The 19235-nt window shown below is 37.9% G+C and overlaps 1 protein-coding gene across 8 annotated transcripts in view; it reads right to left on the reverse strand.

Annotated features, from left to right (window-relative positions):
• Window positions 1-14220, reverse strand: part of HLTF (helicase like transcription factor) — a 53848-nt gene extending 39628 nt beyond the window's left edge. For 5 of the 8 annotated variants that reach the window (XM_053598918.1, XM_053598915.1, XM_053598917.1 and 2 more), the window contains exons 1-7: window positions 13983-14194; window positions 12698-12905; window positions 6896-7062; window positions 4677-4810; window positions 3538-3635; window positions 1453-1527; window positions 1000-1191 (exon numbers count right to left, since the gene is read on the reverse strand). In XM_053598918.1, the coding sequence (XP_053454893.1) occupies window positions 1000-1191; window positions 1453-1527; window positions 3538-3635; window positions 4677-4810; window positions 6896-7062; window positions 12698-12905; window positions 13983-14002 (894 nt within the window). In that variant the 5' untranslated portion in view covers window positions 14003-14194. Of the gene's footprint in view, window positions 1-999; window positions 1192-1452; window positions 1528-3537; window positions 3636-4676; window positions 4811-6895; window positions 7063-12697; window positions 12906-13982 lie in introns of all 8 variants that reach the window. The other 3 variants (XM_053598921.1, XM_053598920.1, XM_053598919.1) reach the window with 1 other exon arrangement.
• Between the last annotated feature and the right edge of the window lie 5015 nt (window positions 14221-19235).

Genomic DNA, 19235 nt, shown 5'->3' on the forward strand with positions numbered 1-19235 from the left:
ATGTAAACACTCTTAATAAAGCAAGTGATAATATCAATCCATATAAATTTTTGATAGTGCATGAGATACATCAACATTTGGAAAATCTGTATGCATTCAATGGGCAAGAGACACAAATGGATTTTAATGAAGCAGTATAAAAAGTTGACTGGTATGATTACAAGTTCTGTATCATAACTATTACCCTTCAATAAACTAATACCTCTTGAATTTTGGTATAGTATCAAAGAAGGAATCTGTAATTATCTTAAAGGCTATTACAGTACTCCTCACTTTACAACTACATATCTGTTTGAAGACAAATTTTCTTCATATACTTTAATCAAAAAAACATATCACAAAAGACTAAATAAAGAAATGCAGAATTCAGCTGTCATCTATTCAGCCGAACAACAAAGCTATCTGTAGAAAGTAAAACTATGCCAGTCTCCTCACCAAAATTGCTATTGTTTTGGAATAGTTACTTTCCACTTAAAAATATGCTACTTACGTTAATAAATGTTTTAAATTAACCATGCCTAATATTCAAACTATAAATATTAATAATAGATACAGTCCACAAAAATAAAAGCTCTTGATCTTTAATAATTTTCAAGAGAAGAGTTACTGAGACCAAAGAGTATAAAAACTGCTAGTGTAAGGATCTTAAGTATCTACTTAATACTCTATTATACCACAATACTTAATATGGAATACACCATCTATCATTGTTTTATCTTTCTTTTCTAAACAAAAACTCATAAAAGACAGGTTACCTTGAATTTCAAAAAGTAAAGAAAACTGAGAAATAGAATTTACCATTATTGTTCACTGTTTCAATTGTACTTGAATCAAACAAATGTTTAGCATTATTTTAAGTGAAACTATAAAAATATCTGTGTTCTACAGTAAAAGTCCCAAACTAGTGCCAACATTGCTATCTCTTTCGTCTTCAAATTTACTTTCTGCAAAATCATAATCACAAAAATATTTTATTAATTAAAGAAAAAAAATAATTACCAAACCCATATCATCAGCTAAAATCCCTCCGTGGACATTTTCTGGTCGGTCTTTCTCAGAAAAATTTGTTATTGTATTATAATATAAATCATCTCGCTGTTCCCAGAATGGTGGAAGTTCTTTACTGTTTTCCCGTGAAACCATCCAAGCTAGAGCTTGCTTCTGATGCGGAAGCAACGGTGTTTCAATAGCCTATAAAATGTCACAAAGAAAAACACAATAAGCCGTTCTCTTTTTCACATGATGTGAAAAAAAAGAGTTGATTTTATGGTTAAAAAAAAGTATGTATTATCAACATATTTTAAAATCCTGAGGGCGGCGCCTGTGGCTCAGCAGGTAGGGCACCGGTCCCATATGCCAGAGGTGGTGGGTTCAAACCCAGCCCCGGCCAAAAAAAAAAAAAAAAAAAAAAAAAATCCTGAGTAGTTTTAAGAGAAAATACTGCCTCAGTACCTCAGCTGGTTCCATTTCTTGAGTTTTATCATCTTCTTTTAAATCTTCAAACAATTTGTCAAATTCCGTTTTAAGCTACAATAAACAGCAATAAGAAACATCATGAAACACACCAATTAAATAATTGCACTTAATTCAGAGATTTTAAATCATTTAGTTAACTAAAAGGGTGTCAAAAGCCAAAAGGCACATAAAACAAATGAACTCTTTGACCGAGATTCTACACTGTTCATTGAAGGTAGAATGAGGAAGTGCTTTAGCGGTTTAAGAGATAACTGTATAATATTTGAAAGAATACCAAGAAGAGAGTTTTAAGTCCTGGGTTTAATTTACAGTTCTGTCATAGATAAACCCGTACATTTGGAAACACACTTAACCTTTATCTTTCTGTATCTTGCTTCTGAAAAGGTGAACTAAATTTAGACTGTCTCCAAGGTATCGCCTGCCACTGAAATTCTGTGATTCTATTAGTTGATTTCAAATTATTTTGTCAGTCCTACCAGATTCCATTTCGTTCTTTTTCAAGTCAATGACTTTGCATTTATTTTTATTGCAATAAGGAATTCATTATATACTATAGAGCATTAGGATGATTTCATTATTATGCTAACTTAGTTGGCTACTTGAGTTCATCTAGTCCACAGCAATATATGTCTGTTATGGATATTAGGTGGCCATAAGTTCCAAGCACTTTATTTATTTTTTTGAGACAGTTTCACTATGTCACCCTTTGTTCAGCGCTGTGGCGTCACAGCTCACAGCAACCTCAAACTCTTAAGGCTTAAGTGATTCTCTTGCTTTAGCCTCCCAAGTAGCTGGAAATACAGGCAACTGATACAATGTCCAGCTATTTTTTTTTATTGCAGTTGTCGTTTTTTGTTGGTTAGCAGGCCCAGGCTGGGCTCGAACCTGCCAGCCTTGGTGTATGGCTGGCGCCCTACTCACTGAGCTACGGAAATTGCACACAAACTTTATGGCCCTCTTGTACTTTTGCAAATTAACACATGAACACACAGCAGCAACCCAGAAGAAAGCAGACTATGTCTAAAAAATTACCCAGAGATTACTCACTAGACACAAGCTCAAGCCCTTCTAACAATAAGCAGAAGAAATATAATAATTACAATTAGTAGATTAAATAGCTGGCACTGGTGGCTAGGAACATAAAAAAAAGAGTTTTGATATTATTTTTAAATTGATCTTCACTAATTTATTTTATATACATTTTTTTCAAACTAACTCAGCATGACCACATCCTAGATTACAAATTTGACAAAATAAGAACTATAGCAATGCCAAAGATTTGTTAATTTTTAACAATGCATTTGCAACCTTACTGAAATAAGGTGAATAAGTTTCAAGCTTTGATTTTTTTTTAAATTTTATTTATTTACTTATTTATTACTAGTGACTGGTTTTGCTATGTTGCCTAGGTGGGCCTCAAACATTCACCCCCAGTCTCCTGGAAAGCTGGACTATCAGGTACATACCACAGTACTTTTTCAATATTTTGTAAATTACTACTTAAACATTTTGAAAACTTCAAACACAAAAATATACCATGCATGTACAATAATGTATTTTTAAGTATGAATAATTTATGCACAGATTTACTCCTTACCATGGCTTTTTTTTTTTTTTTTTGAGACAGAGTCACCTTGTCACACCAGGTAGAGTGCCCTGGCGTCACAGTTCACAGCAACCTCAAACTCTTGGGCTTAAGTAATTCTCTTGCCTCAGCCTCTCAAGTAGCTGGGATTGCAGGTGCCCACCATAACACTTGGCTATTTTGTTGTTGTTGTTGTAGTTGTCATTATTATTTGGCAGACCCAGGCTGGATTCGAACCGGCCAGCACTGCTGTATGTGGCTGGCGCCCTAGCAGCAGAACTACAGGCACAGAGCTCTTACCACTACTTTTTACATAAGCATTTACAAATATATATTTATTCTTTAATATGTTTCATTGTAACAATATATCTGAAGATCATTAATACCAGCACACACACATTTGCCATATTATTTTAAACACAAACTTTCAACATTTAAAATTCATTTTTAGATTACAAAATAAAAGAGAAATATACCTGTTCAGTTGTCATCTGTACTGCAGCATGAACCGGCATACTATAGCTTGGTCCAGCTCTTCCAGAGCTCCAACCACTTTCCAAGCTGAATCCTAAAGCTATAATTTACAAAATGAAAAGAATAAAATCATCAAGTAAAATAGGTTTGCCTTTAATAAGGAAACTTAAAATTTATATAATACAATATATTAACATAATATAGTTTTAAGTTTTCTTAAAAGCTTTCCTAAATCATTAAAAAAAACACATTATTAAAATGATTCTACATTATTTGAATAAATTCTTGTGAAACAAATAATCCTGTTGGAAGTTTATCAAAAAGAATGTGTAAAATCAGGATTTCATGATGTTACCATTAGGGAAAATCAGGAGAGGGTATATGTAAGCTCCATGTCTATTTTTTTTTTACAAGATCTGACAATTAAGTTCACGAACTAATCCTAGAAAAGTGCTATGTAACCTCGCTACTGAATGACACTATGGTCACCTGTGAAGTACTCCCCTTGGGAAGCTATGCACCAATGCCAGCATCTAGACTGGCCTTCAAAATAATTTTGGAACTCTTTTTCTAGAATGATCGTCAGAGCTGTCATCACACAAAAACACACAACAAAATGATGAATGCCACTTAGCAAGATATAGCCACACATTAAGACAAACACAGCTGTGAGATACTAAGGTTGTGAAATCTTACCAACTTATTTGTACAGTGCTACCAATGTAAGCACATGGTGGCAAGTTCACAAACTTAATTGTCAGAACTTTTGTAAAGCAACCACTCTAAAGGTCTTTCCAGAAAAAGTGTTTCAAAATTGCTGGCATAGACTAGGTGCTAGCCTTGATGCATAGCTTTCCAAGGGGAGTACTTTGAAGGTGACCACAGTGATATTCAACAATAAGGTATGTTGCACTTCTTCTAGGATCATTTATGAACTTAAAATGTCAGATGATGTGTAAATTTAGTTTTTCAAAATAAAGAAAAAAATCAAAGATTTGCTCAGATTCCTGACAAAAAGTTCTAAATGTAGAGTCTTCAGTACAATTTAAGTTGGCCAACCAAATTCAAATAAAAATGAAATATTTCATAATCCCTTTATCTTATAATATCAAAATAATATTAGGTTAAACCCTAGACTTACTTTTTGGTGCAGGACCCAATTTAAATCCATGTTTCTTCAACTGATCTAAAACTGCTTTTCTATTTTCTTCTTTTCCCCAGAAAGTCATATGCAGAGGCATGGTAAAAGTGTTATTTGCACCAAAGGGAACTACCCTATATATACATATGGGAGAAGAAAAAAATGAGAAATTACAAGTGTTATGTTTATCTCCATTTATACTGTTAAATATTCTAAAGGTACCATTCAAACTCTACATAACAGTAAAATAAGGAGCTAGCTAGGCAGACTTAAAAGAAAATAACATGGAATAAGAAGCGCCTGTGGCTCAGTCAGTGGGGCGCCGGCCCCATATGCCGAGGGTGGCGGGTTCAAACCCAGCCCCGGCCAAACTGCAACCAAAAAAAATAGCCGGGCGCTGTGGCGGGCACCTGTAGTCCCAGCTACTCGGGAGGCTGAGGCAAGAGAATCGCTTAAGCCCAGGAGTTGGAGGTTGCTGTGAGCTGTGTGAGACCACGGCACTCTACCGAGGGCCATAAAGTGAGACTCTGTCTCTACAAAAAAAAAAAAAGAATTATCACAATCAGAAGAAAAGCTAGTTTGGGGGAATAGAATGCCAAAAGAAACCGAGATGGGATGAAGCAGTTTAAAAATCCAAGGACAGCCTATAAACAAGATTGTAAGGTAAGTAAAAGGGTTAAATTAAGAAGACAAGAGTTTTGGCTAACTAGAATCAGTGAGGGTAATAATTCAATCTGCTGAAAGAATGGAGAATAATTTGTAAGAATTATTTCTAATCCAGATTCACTAAAAGTTTGTTCCCAATATCTGAAAAACTTGAACTGAAAACGAAGAAAACATAGTGAGACATTACTGAGCATTTATTTTATCTTTCAAATTCACCTAGGATATGACTATTACAAACATTGGTATTTGGATACAAAGACCCTAAACATTTAAATATCTTAAATGGAGATCACAAACACGTAAATGAGAAAAGGTAACTGAGAAGAGACTGAGTTTGAAAGCAGAAAGCAAAAAGTTTGAAAGTGGGAAAGTGTAAGCTCTAGGACTGGGGTCCACAACCCCAAGGTCTGTGGCCTGTTAGGAACTGGGCTGCACAGCAGGAGGTAAGCAGATGGCCAGCAAGAAGTCTCATATAGGTATTTACGGCTACTCCCCTTCACTCACATCACCACCTGAGCTCTGCCTCATGTCAGATCAGCAAGAGCGTTTGATTCTCACAGGAGGGTGAACCCTACTGTAAACTGCACATCTGAGAATCTAGGCCATGCTCCTTATGAAAATCTAACATCTAATGACCTGAGGTAGAGCTCAGGCTGCGATGCTAGTGCTGAAGAGTAGTTGCAAATACGGGATGGGACCATCTAGTTGCAAGAAAACAAGCTCAGCGCTCCCACTGATTCTGCATTATGGTGAGTCGAATAATTATTCCATTTTAAATTGCAATGTAATAATAACAAAAATAAAGTGCACAGTAAATGTAATGCACTTGAATCATCCCTAAACCATACCTCCCCAACCCCTGCGTCCAGGCAAAAACCATCTTCCATGAAACCAGTCCCCTGGTGCCAAAAAAGACTGCTGCCCTAGGAGATTGAGAGCTCAAAAAAACAAAACAGAAGTGAGGGGGTAGAACTGGGACAGCATATGCCCTAGCTACGGAGATAGCTATTTGCTGAGTTTCATTGAACTGATGTCATATGGAAATAAGGTTCTACCATTGTCAGATCTTCCATTTGTCAAGACAAAATCTTAGTAAATAAATTTTATATTTAGGGTAACAAATTAATACATATAAAATGTAGAATATGTACATATCTCAATATTGGAATTATATAACAAATTTCTGAAACACTATAGAGACAAAACGAAACTCACCTGCATCTCATTACAGCTAACAGCTTGTAACTTTTGATTTTAACAAATAGTTCCAAACTCCTAGACCTAGGCATCAAAAGGCTTAAAGAGATGAAGTATACTTCCTAACATTTGAATCTAAGTCTTTTTTTCTCCATAGTTAACAATTCAGTAGGAAAAATGAGAGGATAACTATCTGATGGTCAAGGTACTAGAGACAGATTAGAGGAAAATTAAAACACATACCAAAGGTAGAATAATAAAAGTTGTCAGTATACCTTCATAGGCACAAAAAACAAGCCCTAACAAATTCAAAGATGACTATAACTCACAATTATTAAACTCTGAAAGTACATTACCCTTCGATTTGTGCTAATTTGTTGTCCATGATATAAGCCAAAGCAGCTGCGAGATCTTTCTTCACATGGCCAACTTGATTTCCATTCACATTGTTCACTTTAATTGCATTTTTATCATAGGGGTTATCAGAATCTCGTTGTAATGCAACCATTTCATTATTATTAACCTAATAAAATGATAAACACATAACATTATAAACAATAAATAGACAACAACTTCATTATACTTTTATCAAGAATTTCTATTCATTTTTTAATACTACTACAAATCACTACATGTAAGAAAACTACATTTTCGGGCGGCGCCTGTGGCTCAGTCCATAGGGCGCCAGCCCCATATACCGAGGGTGGCAGGTTCATAACCCGGCCCCGGCCAAACTGCAACCAAAAAAAAAATAGCCGGGCGTTGTGGCGGGCGCCTGTAGTCCCAGCTACTCGGGAGGCTGAGGCAAGAGAATCGCTTAAGCCCAGGAGTTGGAGGTTGCTGTGAGCTGTGTGAGGCCACGGCACTCTACCGAGGGCCATAAAGTGAGACTCTGTCTCTACAAAAAAAAAAGAAAACTACATTTTCTTGGGCTCATACTATAGAAATATTAAATAATATATTTTATAATAATTCTTTAATATTACTTTTCTAATCTATATTCACTAGGAAGTTAACAAATCCTTTAAATCTAAAAAAATACAATCAAATCTAAATTAGCAAGCTCATACTAACTAAAAATTTCAACATTATAACTTCTGAAAAACAGCTAACCTTTACTGAGTGCTTACTATGTGCTAAGAACTGTTCTAAGTACATTACATAGATTGACTTTTTAAATTCTCACGACTCTACTGGAAGACACTATTATTATTCCCATTGTACAAATGAAGAACCTAAAGCACAGGAAAGTTAAATAACTTGCCCAAGGTCACTAACAGGTAGCAGAGCTGAAATTGACCCTAAGCAGGCTGGTTCCTGACCCTGAATTCCCCAGGATATAAAAGGGAGGGGGCATTTGTAAGTCATGATGGAACTGGAGTAATAAAAATATATCCAGTTTAACTCATGCCATTCTGTACGAGAGTGACAAAATCAAATGGCAAAATAAGCACTTCCAAAAATTTTTTTCCTTAATAAAAGCAACAAACCCCAGTCAAAATAGTCTGAATCACCTTTTTCAGAACTCTCAGAACTAAACAAGGGCTTGTAGAAATTTGGAGAGTGTTTATCCAAGAAAAACTGATGAGATTAGGCATGGCAACTCACACCCTATAAACCTAGCACTTTGGAAGGCAGAGGTGGGAGGACTGCTTGAGGCCAGGAATCTGAGACCAACCTGAGCAACACAGTGAGACTCCCACCTCTAAAATATGGAAAAATCAGGCAGGTATGGTGGTGTGTGCCTGTAGTTCCAGCTATTTGGGAGGCTAAGCCAGGAAACATCACTTGAGCTCAGGAGTGGAGGATGCAGTGAGTCATGAGGCACCACTGCCCTGCAGCCCTGGCAATAGAGCAAGACTCTGTCTCCAAAAAAAAAAGAAATCAGTACCCTAGTCCTATCCCCAGCAATCCAGCTACACAGTAACCTTTAAAAATAATAGCCTGCTGGGATTCTAGGTAGAGCCTGGCAGTCTCCAGAGAAGAACATGGAGTTACAGCTCTTTCATTCCCAAAGAACTATCATTTTTTAGACCTTTTGTGGAGCTTCCCTAGAAGACCCCACTTAAAAGAGCAGCTGTATTTGACCTCGGAGTTGTCAGTATAAAAAAACCTTCTCCCTTGGACCAATGTTTGTCAAGAACAATTTTATAGGCAAGTGCTTCAACTTCATGGCTGCCTGAAGCCCTGAATAACAGCTAGAGCAAACAATAGAATAACAAAAAGGGTTATAAGAAAAAGCTGGAGAATGAGATGTCATTAAGGGTTTGAAAAGCTCCAACATGATTCTGTAAATCTAGAAGGCCATAAGAAAGCACAGTAGGGCTGTGCACATTCTCAGGAAATACTAGGGAAGGTCCTAAGCTCTCACCTCTAGCTAAACTTGCAGCGTTTTAACTAGCAGAAAGTGAAAGCTAAAGAGATGTCAACTGCCTTAAGAGTGCTGGACCACTGTCTCAACACAGAGGCTCTAAGCAAGGAATGAGAGACTTATTTGTTCCAGTACAATCATTAGCTGACCACTAAGGTAACCAAGTACAGACGCCAGTGACCACACAATAAAAAACAGATTTTATAGAGGTAATTCAGAAAGGCACTAACAAACAAATGCTAATTACCAAAATCAACAATCACCACCCTAAGAAGAAAGGAGAATCTGATTTTCAGTTGCCACATTATTCAAAATATCCATTTTCAAGAAAAAAAAGTACTAGGTGTAAAAGGAAACAGGCAAGTATGGTCTACACTTGTTGGGGTTCGGGGGGCCATTTCCCAAACTTAGTGACCTGGTTCCATCACTTGGCTGAGGTAGAAAGTTCAACCAAGGCAAAGCAAAAGTGAGTGGAAACCAAAAATAAAACTGGAGGGGCACAGGCAGTGTGGATAGAAAGCAAAAGGAACATATACAAGTTTCAGGGTAACAGACCTTATTTAGGAAGAACAAAGAGAAAGATTAGAGCACTTTCAAACAGAGTAGAAATTTGGTCCCTCTCATGAAAAGAAAGCAGAGTTGAGAGACAAGACACAAAGATCTGCAGGGGTATTAGAAATAACTCTTTCCATTTGAAATTGGATGCATGTTTCTCATTTGCCTCTCTGCACCTGATACCACTGTTTATTGGTCATTGATTGTCTCTTTCTATCGGTCATTGGTAATCTAGGTTATTTCTATCCATACTCTTATGGGCCCTCCAGACTTCCTGGTTCAGCAGGCCAGTTTCTCCTCCCACCCTCCTCGAAGTCTCCTTTTTGGTGTCCCTTCTCAACACACAGAAAAAAAAAGCAACCAGTATCCACAGTCCCTAGGAAAGCACAGATGTTAGACATACTAGAAAAAGAATTTAAGTCAGCTATTTTAAACATGTTCAAAGACCTAAAGCAAATCATTTCTTTAGACATGAGAATGCATGTCTAAAAACCTGACAACAATGTCTCACCAAATAGAAATTCTGCAGTCAAAAAGTACAAAAACTCTAATGAAGTAAAAATTCATTAGAGCGGCTCAACAGCAGATCTAAGCAGGCAGAAGAAAGAATTAGCGAAGTTAGACAGCGCCTGTGGCTCAGCGAGTAGGGCGCCAGCCCCATATACCGAGGGTGGCAGGTTCAAACCCAGCCCCGGCCAAACTGCAACAAAAAAATAGCCAGGCACTGTGGTGGGCACCTATAGTCGCAGCTACTCAGGAGGCTGAGGCAGGAGAATCGCCTAAGCCCAGGAGTTGGAGGTTGGAGGTTTTGAAAAATAAAAACTCAAAGTGATGATGATTACTTTTTTTTGGGCCGGGGCTGAGTTTGAACCTGCCACCTCCGGCATATGGGACCCGTATCCTACCCCTTTGAGCCACAGGCGCCGCTTAGTGATGATTACTTTTAATCAGCACACGTTTTTACCAGTTTACCAGTGTTATAGAGATTATTCTAAGAGCAACCAGTAGCAATCATTCTAAGGTCAGTAACATTTATAACCTAGTATTTCACAATGGTATAAAATAATTTAGAAAACCATGGAAGTTTTGAAAAAATAGCCCACATATGAAATAGAAAAGCTGAGAAATGGATATGAGAACTATAGAAGAGACAGATACGAAATAAGAACTAGTAAATTTCAGGAATCTATTAGAAAAAACAGAATATAGTCGGGCATTGCGGCAGGTGCCTGTAGTCAAAGCTTCCTGGGAGCTGAGACAAGAAAATCTCTTAAGCCCAAGAGTTTGAGGTTGCTGTGAGCTGTGATGCCATAGCACTCTTCCAAGGGCGACATAGTGAGATTCTGTCTCAAAAAATAGTAATAATAATAATAAAGAAAGAAAAAACAGAATAAAGAAGAAAAACTATTTCAAATTAAAGACTAAAATAGAAAGAACACTTGAGTTAACAGACCCTGTGAAAAATATGGTTAAAAAAATAAAGTGAAAAATATGATAGCAAGGATTTCAAAGGAAGTAGCGGACATATAGGTAGAAGAGATCTAATATAGAGGGAGATAAATGTAGTTGATGAAGGAAACACGTCTTATAACAAAGCAAAACTATAAGTACAGAAAATTTTCCAAATTAGAAAAATATTTATAAAATGTTCATCCCTGAAAACATACCTTAGTCATACTATTGGACTTTATAGTCAGCTAGGCAAAAAAATACATAAATAAATAAATAAATAAAATACCAATTTACTTAAATTGGAGAGAAAATCATAGTGGTATGAGAATTCTACCACCATGTCATGCAACACAAGGCTATGGAGACAGGGTATCAAGTACAGGATATCAAAGCTTTACATTCAACTAAACTGCCCTTCAAGGATAAAACGCTGTAATTATGAACATGCAGAAACTTAGGAAACCATTTCTTCCAGAGGAATCTCTTAGACAATACATTTCAGACAATCACAAAACGATCTGAGAAGCTCTACGGTGAAGAAAATATGGAAGAGGACTACACAAATTCAGAACATGGAACCCTTTCTCAAGGAATCTCCTGGTGAACATTCTTCAGCCAAAAAAATTATTTGACAAGATTCAACATAAGAAGCATATGGGGTAAGGGAAAAATTAACAAATCCAGAATATTCAAAAAAACAACAGACCTGGTTTATGCAACAAACCAAAAACATGAAACAAGCAGTTAAGTGAGAAGGGGATTATGTCCTGTGATAACCAAAGATAATGTACAAACTTTATTCTGATCCTGATTCTAAAAACCAACTATAAAGACATGTTTTGAAAAAAAAATCAAGAAAATCCAATCATTGATTAGTTATTACATGCAAACAGGAATTATTAATTTTGTGAAGTATGAAAACAACATGTAAAGTAATGTCTGTATGTTTTTATAGATACATACTGTATCACATGAATGTAAAAGAATGAATTCAGGATTTACTTTAGTCAGTCCAAAAGAAAAAGAAAAAATATTATGTTAAATGTTGAACCTGGATCATGAGTACACAGAAGTTTATTGTACTATTCTAATGCATGTTTCAAATTTTTCATAATAAATTAAATTAGAGGTTTGATATCTAAATAATTCAGAAGCCTATTCGATGATCATGACAAAGACAACTACTACCAAAGAAGTTATATATATTCTTGATCATTCTGCCCTTTCCTCTTTTGCACCCCCCCAACACCACACACACATACACACATGCAAAATGCAGATAACAAAAGGACAGATACAGGAAGAAAAGGTGGAGTCTTATTAGAGAAAACAAAAGACCTAAATAGGTAATTCCCTTACCTAGTAAGATCTTCCTAAATTAAAACTATTTAACTGAAAATGTGCTAAGGGGCAGAAGTAGGGAAAGCAACAGACTCGGAAATCATTTCCCAAATTTACCGTACAGTATCTGTGCATTTTGGGCAAATCTTTTCATCTTTCAGACCTTCAGTTTCTCAGTTACAGAAAGAAAATAGCTAGCTTATCCACCTCAAAGTTATCATAGGTATCAAATTACAAAAGTGCTTTGTATAACATAAGCATGAGATAAATGTAAAAGAATATTAAAGTAGTTCAGTTATTTGTTATCTCTTGTCCACATATATTTTAATTACCTAAAGTAAAATAAATATTAACTGCACATGCTACCTTCTAATTCTTATTTTCTAGGTTAATATCATGAATAGAGCTTAACTAAGCATCTATCTACTGATATACTCACTACTCCTGTGTAATAGCGTAGTCCAACCACATGACCTCTTAAAGTTCCAAATAAAACTGAATCTAGCTCTTCATCACTAGTTAGGAAGTCATCTGGAGGAATAATATCTTGGAATTCAAAACGAGGGAAAAAAGTTGGATATGAGAGGCGTGGAAAACTTCCTTGCGCTCCATACTGAACCGTCTGCAAATACTTCCAAACAGGATCCCTGTTTTACAAAAAAAGAAAAAAAAGGCACAGAAAAACAATACAATATTTAACCAAGCATTTCTAAAGACAATATCAGTATTTATAGGTCAACAGTTTTTTTACACTTTATTTTAGCAAATTAAATCTTACATAGGAATCACTGTAATGAGGTTAATAGTTACTCTGGTTAAAGTAAGATTTGGTGAGTGGGGACGGCTTCTGGAAGCCTCTATCTGTCCAATACTAGCTCTTCCACTCCCACAGGTATTCAAAATGAAAAACTCAATAAAAGTTCAACAAATCTCTTCCCTGGTGAAAATAATTTATATAAATTTAAATGTCTGTGATGTCTGTAACTACAATTTCGTGCCAAAATTTCAGTGGACTGAGCTAGAAGAGACTTTAAAAAAAATACAACTATTACCATACATGAAGATGTTTATATCTTTTCCAATCACACATCCAGCATTTCTTACTTTAATTCCCTCAAAAACAACATTTATTTTATTCCGGTATCCAAACCATCCTGAGGGATCTGACCTCACACCTCCCTTACCCACCCACCCTCGTTTGTTTAAAGTAATTGTTTCAGGAATGGACGTGAAACCTAGTTTGGACAAGGAAAAATGAGAAGTCTGTTGGGGGATTCCAGAAAGTTTCCATTCTCGCAAGAACAGAAAGTCGCTATTTCCCCCGCGTTTTTCTAGCAAGTCGTGTATTATCTTTTAGGTCTTCCGCATGTACATAAACAGCGAGTTACTTGGGAACAACCGCAGTCTTACTCGGCCCTCAATTCGGAGCACAATGCCCAGTGCACAGTAGGTATCTAATGGATGTTCGGTACCGGCTGAAAGCTTTAACTCCAGGCCCCACAGTCGGTGACAGATTTCCCCAAGGCCCTGGCACGAGAACTGCCTTTAGAGGCTCTACTCGCTAGCCAGGACAATGCATTTATTTCTCCGGAGCAACCAGCAGAGCGAATAAAAACTGCAAAAACCGCACGGAGAACGCAGAGCGAAAACGGGGAAGGTCAGGTTCATTCGGGGACGCCTCCGGGCTGTTAGCCCCATAACCCCACCCCCTTCGCCCCGTTCACCTCTTGAACATCCAGGACATGGCGTTGAGTAGGATGACAAGGAGAACGCTTAAACGTCCCCCAGATCGTTCTCGAACCGCTTCGGTAGACCTCCTTCCAGGCCCCGCAGCCCAGAAGCCCTGGACAGGTTCCGAGCGCGGGATCTACAGCGCACCGCTCAAAGGTAAGTCGCGGCGTCTAGTCAGACGTCTACGCGGACTCCTTCTAGCAACAATCTGAGAGACCAGCGACGCTCTGTGACTGGCACTAGGAATGTCCAATCGCGAGGAGAAGACGGCGAACACAAACCAATCAGATCACGAAAGGGGGGGCAACTCCGCCCCGCGTTGCCATTCAAAGACGGTGGGAGGGGTCCCGGCCGAAAGGGCGGTTCCATCCGGGTTCTTCTCCGCCCCCAAGGCTAGCGCGCGGGAAAGCCACGCGGCCCGAGAGTGCTACTGCGGTGCCGGCGTTGCTGGCTTTTCTGTTTGGCTTCTGTAAGGGAGATAGTGAGGATTCTGGCTCGCAGTAGGAAAAATGGACAAAGGTGGGCGCTCTGCCTAGGTGCTGCCTCAAGCAAATGCCCCACCTGGGAAAAAGGACAAGAACGGCGGTCTTTGTGCTGCACCATCTTAATCCTGCCCGTAGTATACCAGGAGGAAAGAGGAAGCCCTTGCTAATCTGCAAAATAAGGCAGGGAGTCCTCCCAGCCCGCAGACTGCGTAGCCCAGGATCTGGAAAGTGACCTAGAGTGACCTAAGGCTAATTATCGTGTCCAGAACTGCCCGACAGAGTGGTGCAGTGGTGATGACTGAACAGGAGGGCCCAATGCGGACAGTATAGAACCATAACGGAAACCTTTTGTCACGACACAGGGCCCGTACAGGTCCATGCTTCAAAGAGGAGCAACTTTACTATTGTTTTACCCTAGTCCTAAAACTCAACCCCATTCTTTAGGCCCTACATCATCCTGCTTCCCATTTTCTCCTCGACTGATGTGACTCATAATAGGGTTTTCCACTGACTGCGCTCGGCGATGTAGGAGACTTGAAGCTGCCTGAAAAGGTACTTTTCCTTCATTGCCTGTAGTGGATGGACCCTGGGGACTTAACGCTCCTCCTACTTCTCATTTTAAGCCTCATTGTATCTGTGAAACACGCAGAGTTCGGAAAAGTTTGAATGGAATTTAGAGAGTCCCCTTCCCACCTCTTTTTGTAGGTTTTTTGTTGTTTGTTTGGGGGGTTTTTTGCAGTTTTGGGCCGGGGCCGGGTTTGAACCCACCAGCTCCGGTATATGGGGCTGGCGCCCTACTCCTTTGAGCCACAGGCGTCGCCCCTCTTTTTAGGGTTGTTTTTAAGGAAATTAATTGTCTCTTAGAAAGGCAGAGCAGTAACATGCGATAACTGCGCTGGTATCTGTTTGCGGTCGCTGGGAAGGGTTGGTTGGACCAGCTTCCCGTGGGCACATGGCTGCCGCGTCCAGACAAGGAGAGGTCGCTTTTCTTTCTTTTCTTTTCTTTTTTGAAACAGAGTGTCGCTATGTCGGTAAAGTGTTATGGCGTCACAGCTCACAGCAACCTCAAACTCTTGGACTTAAGCGATTCTCTTGCCTCAGCCTCCCAATCGCAGGTGCCCCCCACCACGCCCGGCTATTTTTTATTGCAGTTGTCACTGTTGTTTAGCAGGCCCGGGCTGGGCTCGAACCCTCCCACCTCAGTGGATGTGGCCGGTGCCCTGCCCACTGAGCTACGGGCGCCTAGTCCAAGAAGCAGGTTTTCCTCCGTGCTCAGGTGCCCCGAGGTTTTCCGCTGCCACCAGCTGTTGAAAGCCTGGCCGTTGAGAGACTGGGCTCCAGGTGACCCGTTGCAAGCCAGGGCTGGCTGGCAGGGCGGTGCCAACGCCTTGGGGTCCAGAGCGGCTGCTGCCCCTGAAACAGCGCAGTGTAACTGACAGAAGGAATTATTGGATCAGAGAGGAAATGTATTTGTAAACATGATGAATAATGACATTTGCTGTCCATAGATTGGTCTATTTTACTCCCATCTGTAGAGTATGACAAGTGGTCAGTTTTTCAAGAGGCTTTGTCCATTATCCATAAACTATACTTTTTAAGTATGAACCACACAATGAGCAATAGGATTTGAAGCAATTTATTATTTTACTTAACCAAACAAGAAGTTGAAGATGAAAACAATAGCATTGCAATTTTTTTAAGTTATTTAACTTTCTTCTTGAAGTATTATGAGGCAAATGGCAATGCAGTTCAATTTTTGGTGTGCCAGATTCTAATTAAGTTCTTGGGAAAATGCCAGAAAATGCATATTTTCATAAAGTTTTGTGTGTAAAAGTAATCAAGGCATGCTTATTAGAATGAAAGAGAAAATTCCCAGTGTGAGAAAGTGGCTCTTTCTAGACTTACCATGTATGTATGATTAATGACTGCCTCATGGTTAAAGAATGTGGCTTGAATGAAGGAGGATATGCTAAAGTCAACACCTTTCTCCATATTGACAGATTTTTTTCATCCCAGAACCAGCCAGCAGTTAAACTGGAACATTCTTTCACTTAATCATTCTTTATTCTTTTTATTTTAAAATATCAAATGCAATTTGTACCAGGCTGATTAAAATGTTACGAATTCAGAACTATCAACACTAGATAATGTTTCTGAAAAATGAACATTTCTAGCTGGAAAATGAACTACAGGGTCGCTATGTGCTTGGACTGATGAGTAAGGAAAATTGCACAAGAAGGTGAAGGCTGAAGGTCTTCATCACATCATGGTTCTAACAAGCAGAGGCAGGAGGCTCATGCCCATTGATGTGATGGGATGATTTATATCAGCAGTGCCTACCTACAGAAGATGAATGGAATCCCTTCCAGAGGGTTAAAAGAAGACTAAATTTGAAACCTGAATTTAGATCAGTGTAAATCTCAAAAATGGCTGAACTACTTGGAAGTGACTCAGTTAGGTTATCTCCCATTAAGCAGAGTGAAGGTTTAAGACAAATTAAGTTCAATAAAGAAATATATAAATTTACCTTTGCAGATGAAGTTCATTATTGAAATTCATACATGCTACATGTAACCATGAGCATTTTAATGAGCATTTTGATGAATTTATAAATACTTATAGCAAGTACCAATAGTTTGTTAAATTAGGAGATTTTCATTTTCTCCTTTTTACTTATATGTATGTAAAATGTTCTCTCCATTAAACATGTATTTCTTTTTTGCCATAAGAAAATAAAATACGAATTATGGTAAAGAAATTATAATCTATTATTCAACTTTGTTTTTAAACTTATTTTAGACTTACAGAAAATTGCAAAAGTAGTACAAATTGTTAACTTCATATCCCTCACTTCACTTATTATTCCACATATTTTATTTGAAACCCCCTATATAATTATTCACTTATTTTATCATTTAATACATAACCATAGTACAATGTTCAAAAACAGGAAATGAACATTGGTGCAATACTGGTTCTGAACCATTTTTTAAAGAATAATCAAAGAAGACAATGCAGTGGAAATAATAGAAAATAAAATAGTTTGGACTTGGTTATTTACAACAGAATTTTCTTACATTTAGTCAGGTCTCTACATATTCTAGGGCAAAATCCTTGGTAAAACCACAATTGACAGGGTAGAAGTGAAATAAAATTAGTGCCAAGTAAAATTCTTCTTAATAATAAAATGAAGTATATATATATATATATATATATATATTTCAAAGTATATAAAATGAAGTATAATATATTAAGTGCCAGGCCTGAAGTAAATTCTCAATAAATCCTCTTATTATCACTATTATTATTGTTATAATAGAGTTGTCTAATGAGTCCTCCAGCACTTAATAACTTAATAAGGAATATAATTGAAACGGGCCTATTTCCTGATTGAGGCTCAATTTGCTAATTAAAGCAGAGTTGTTTTATTCTGGTATTTAATGCCAGAATAACACTGTTCCAGAAGACTGTCATTTTCCCCGTTGCATGTCCTTGAAGCAGAATGAATTGTTTCATCAAGGAGCAGGAGACACTGCAATCTCAACTCCCACCCTGAGAATCTGTGCTGTTCCAGATTGTGCAGCTCTTTCCCAGGAGATAATTGTTCCTCCTTCGTTAGGCTTTGATCTACTAAATTCTTCTATGTTGCCCAGATGCAGTTATCCTGAGGCACCAGGCTGGCTTGAGATAGTCCCCCTCCTTTGCATTCTGCCCAGGGTCCTTTCCCCAGCTTCAGGAAAGTGCCACTCTAGGCAATAGAATGATTTTAGGGCTTCTGTCATGGCCATGGCCAAAGTTATCTTTCTGTTTTAATGAATACTGCAAAGATGGATGAACATGTTTCTGCTTTTTTATGGCTAGAAAAATATGACTGAAACTTCAGCTCTAAATGCATTTTGATGTAATAAAAAATAGTAATGTTTTAAATGTGGAAAACTATATTGTATTAGTAAACCACTGTTTCTTTGTTTTTTTTTTTTTTTCAAAACAAATGGAGTTTTGCTATGTTGCCCAGGCCAGACACGAACTCAAACAAGCCTCCTGCCTCAGCCTCCCAAGTAGCTGGGACTATGGATGTGAGCTACAGCTCCACTGTAAATCACTGTTTTTAATTATCATCCCAATTTACCAAACTATTGCATCTTAACAGCCATACGTGTGCTAACCATAAAATTAATTTTAAACTTGTCAATTCAAATAGTCTTTTAGAAAGTGAAAAAGAACTACACACACACACACAAAAAAAAAAAACCCACAGTTCTCAAGTTTGAAGGAAAAAAATATATTCCAGGCTCAGAGCCTGTAGCACAGTGGTTACAGCATCAGCCACATAGACCCAGGCTGGCAGGTTGGAGGCCAGACCAGGCCAGCTAAACAACAATGGCAATGGCAATAAAAAAAATAGCCGGGTGTTGTGACAAGCGCCTGTAGTCCCAGCTGCTTGGGAAGCTGAGGCAAGAGAATCACTTAAACCCAAGAGTTTGAGGTTGCTGTGAGCTGTGACACCACAGCACTCTAGGAGGGTGACATAGTGAGAATCTCTAAAAAAAAAAAAAAAATAGAATGTATTCCAATAAATTTTTAAAGGAATTTAATCTCTGGGTCTAATAGAAATTCCAAGAGACTCAAGTTCACAAAGAGATAAAGTTTTAAAGTTAGGATATATTAATAGCTTATTGCTATAATGTATTAATATATTAAATTAGCATATATGTATCAACTCAATATAGAATTGCTAACTTTTAATATTTACAAATAAAA

Source organism: Nycticebus coucang, chromosome 8 (assembly GCF_027406575.1).
Source record: "Nycticebus coucang isolate mNycCou1 chromosome 8, mNycCou1.pri, whole genome shotgun sequence".
Lineage (NCBI taxonomy): Eukaryota > Metazoa > Chordata > Mammalia > Primates > Lorisidae > Nycticebus > Nycticebus coucang.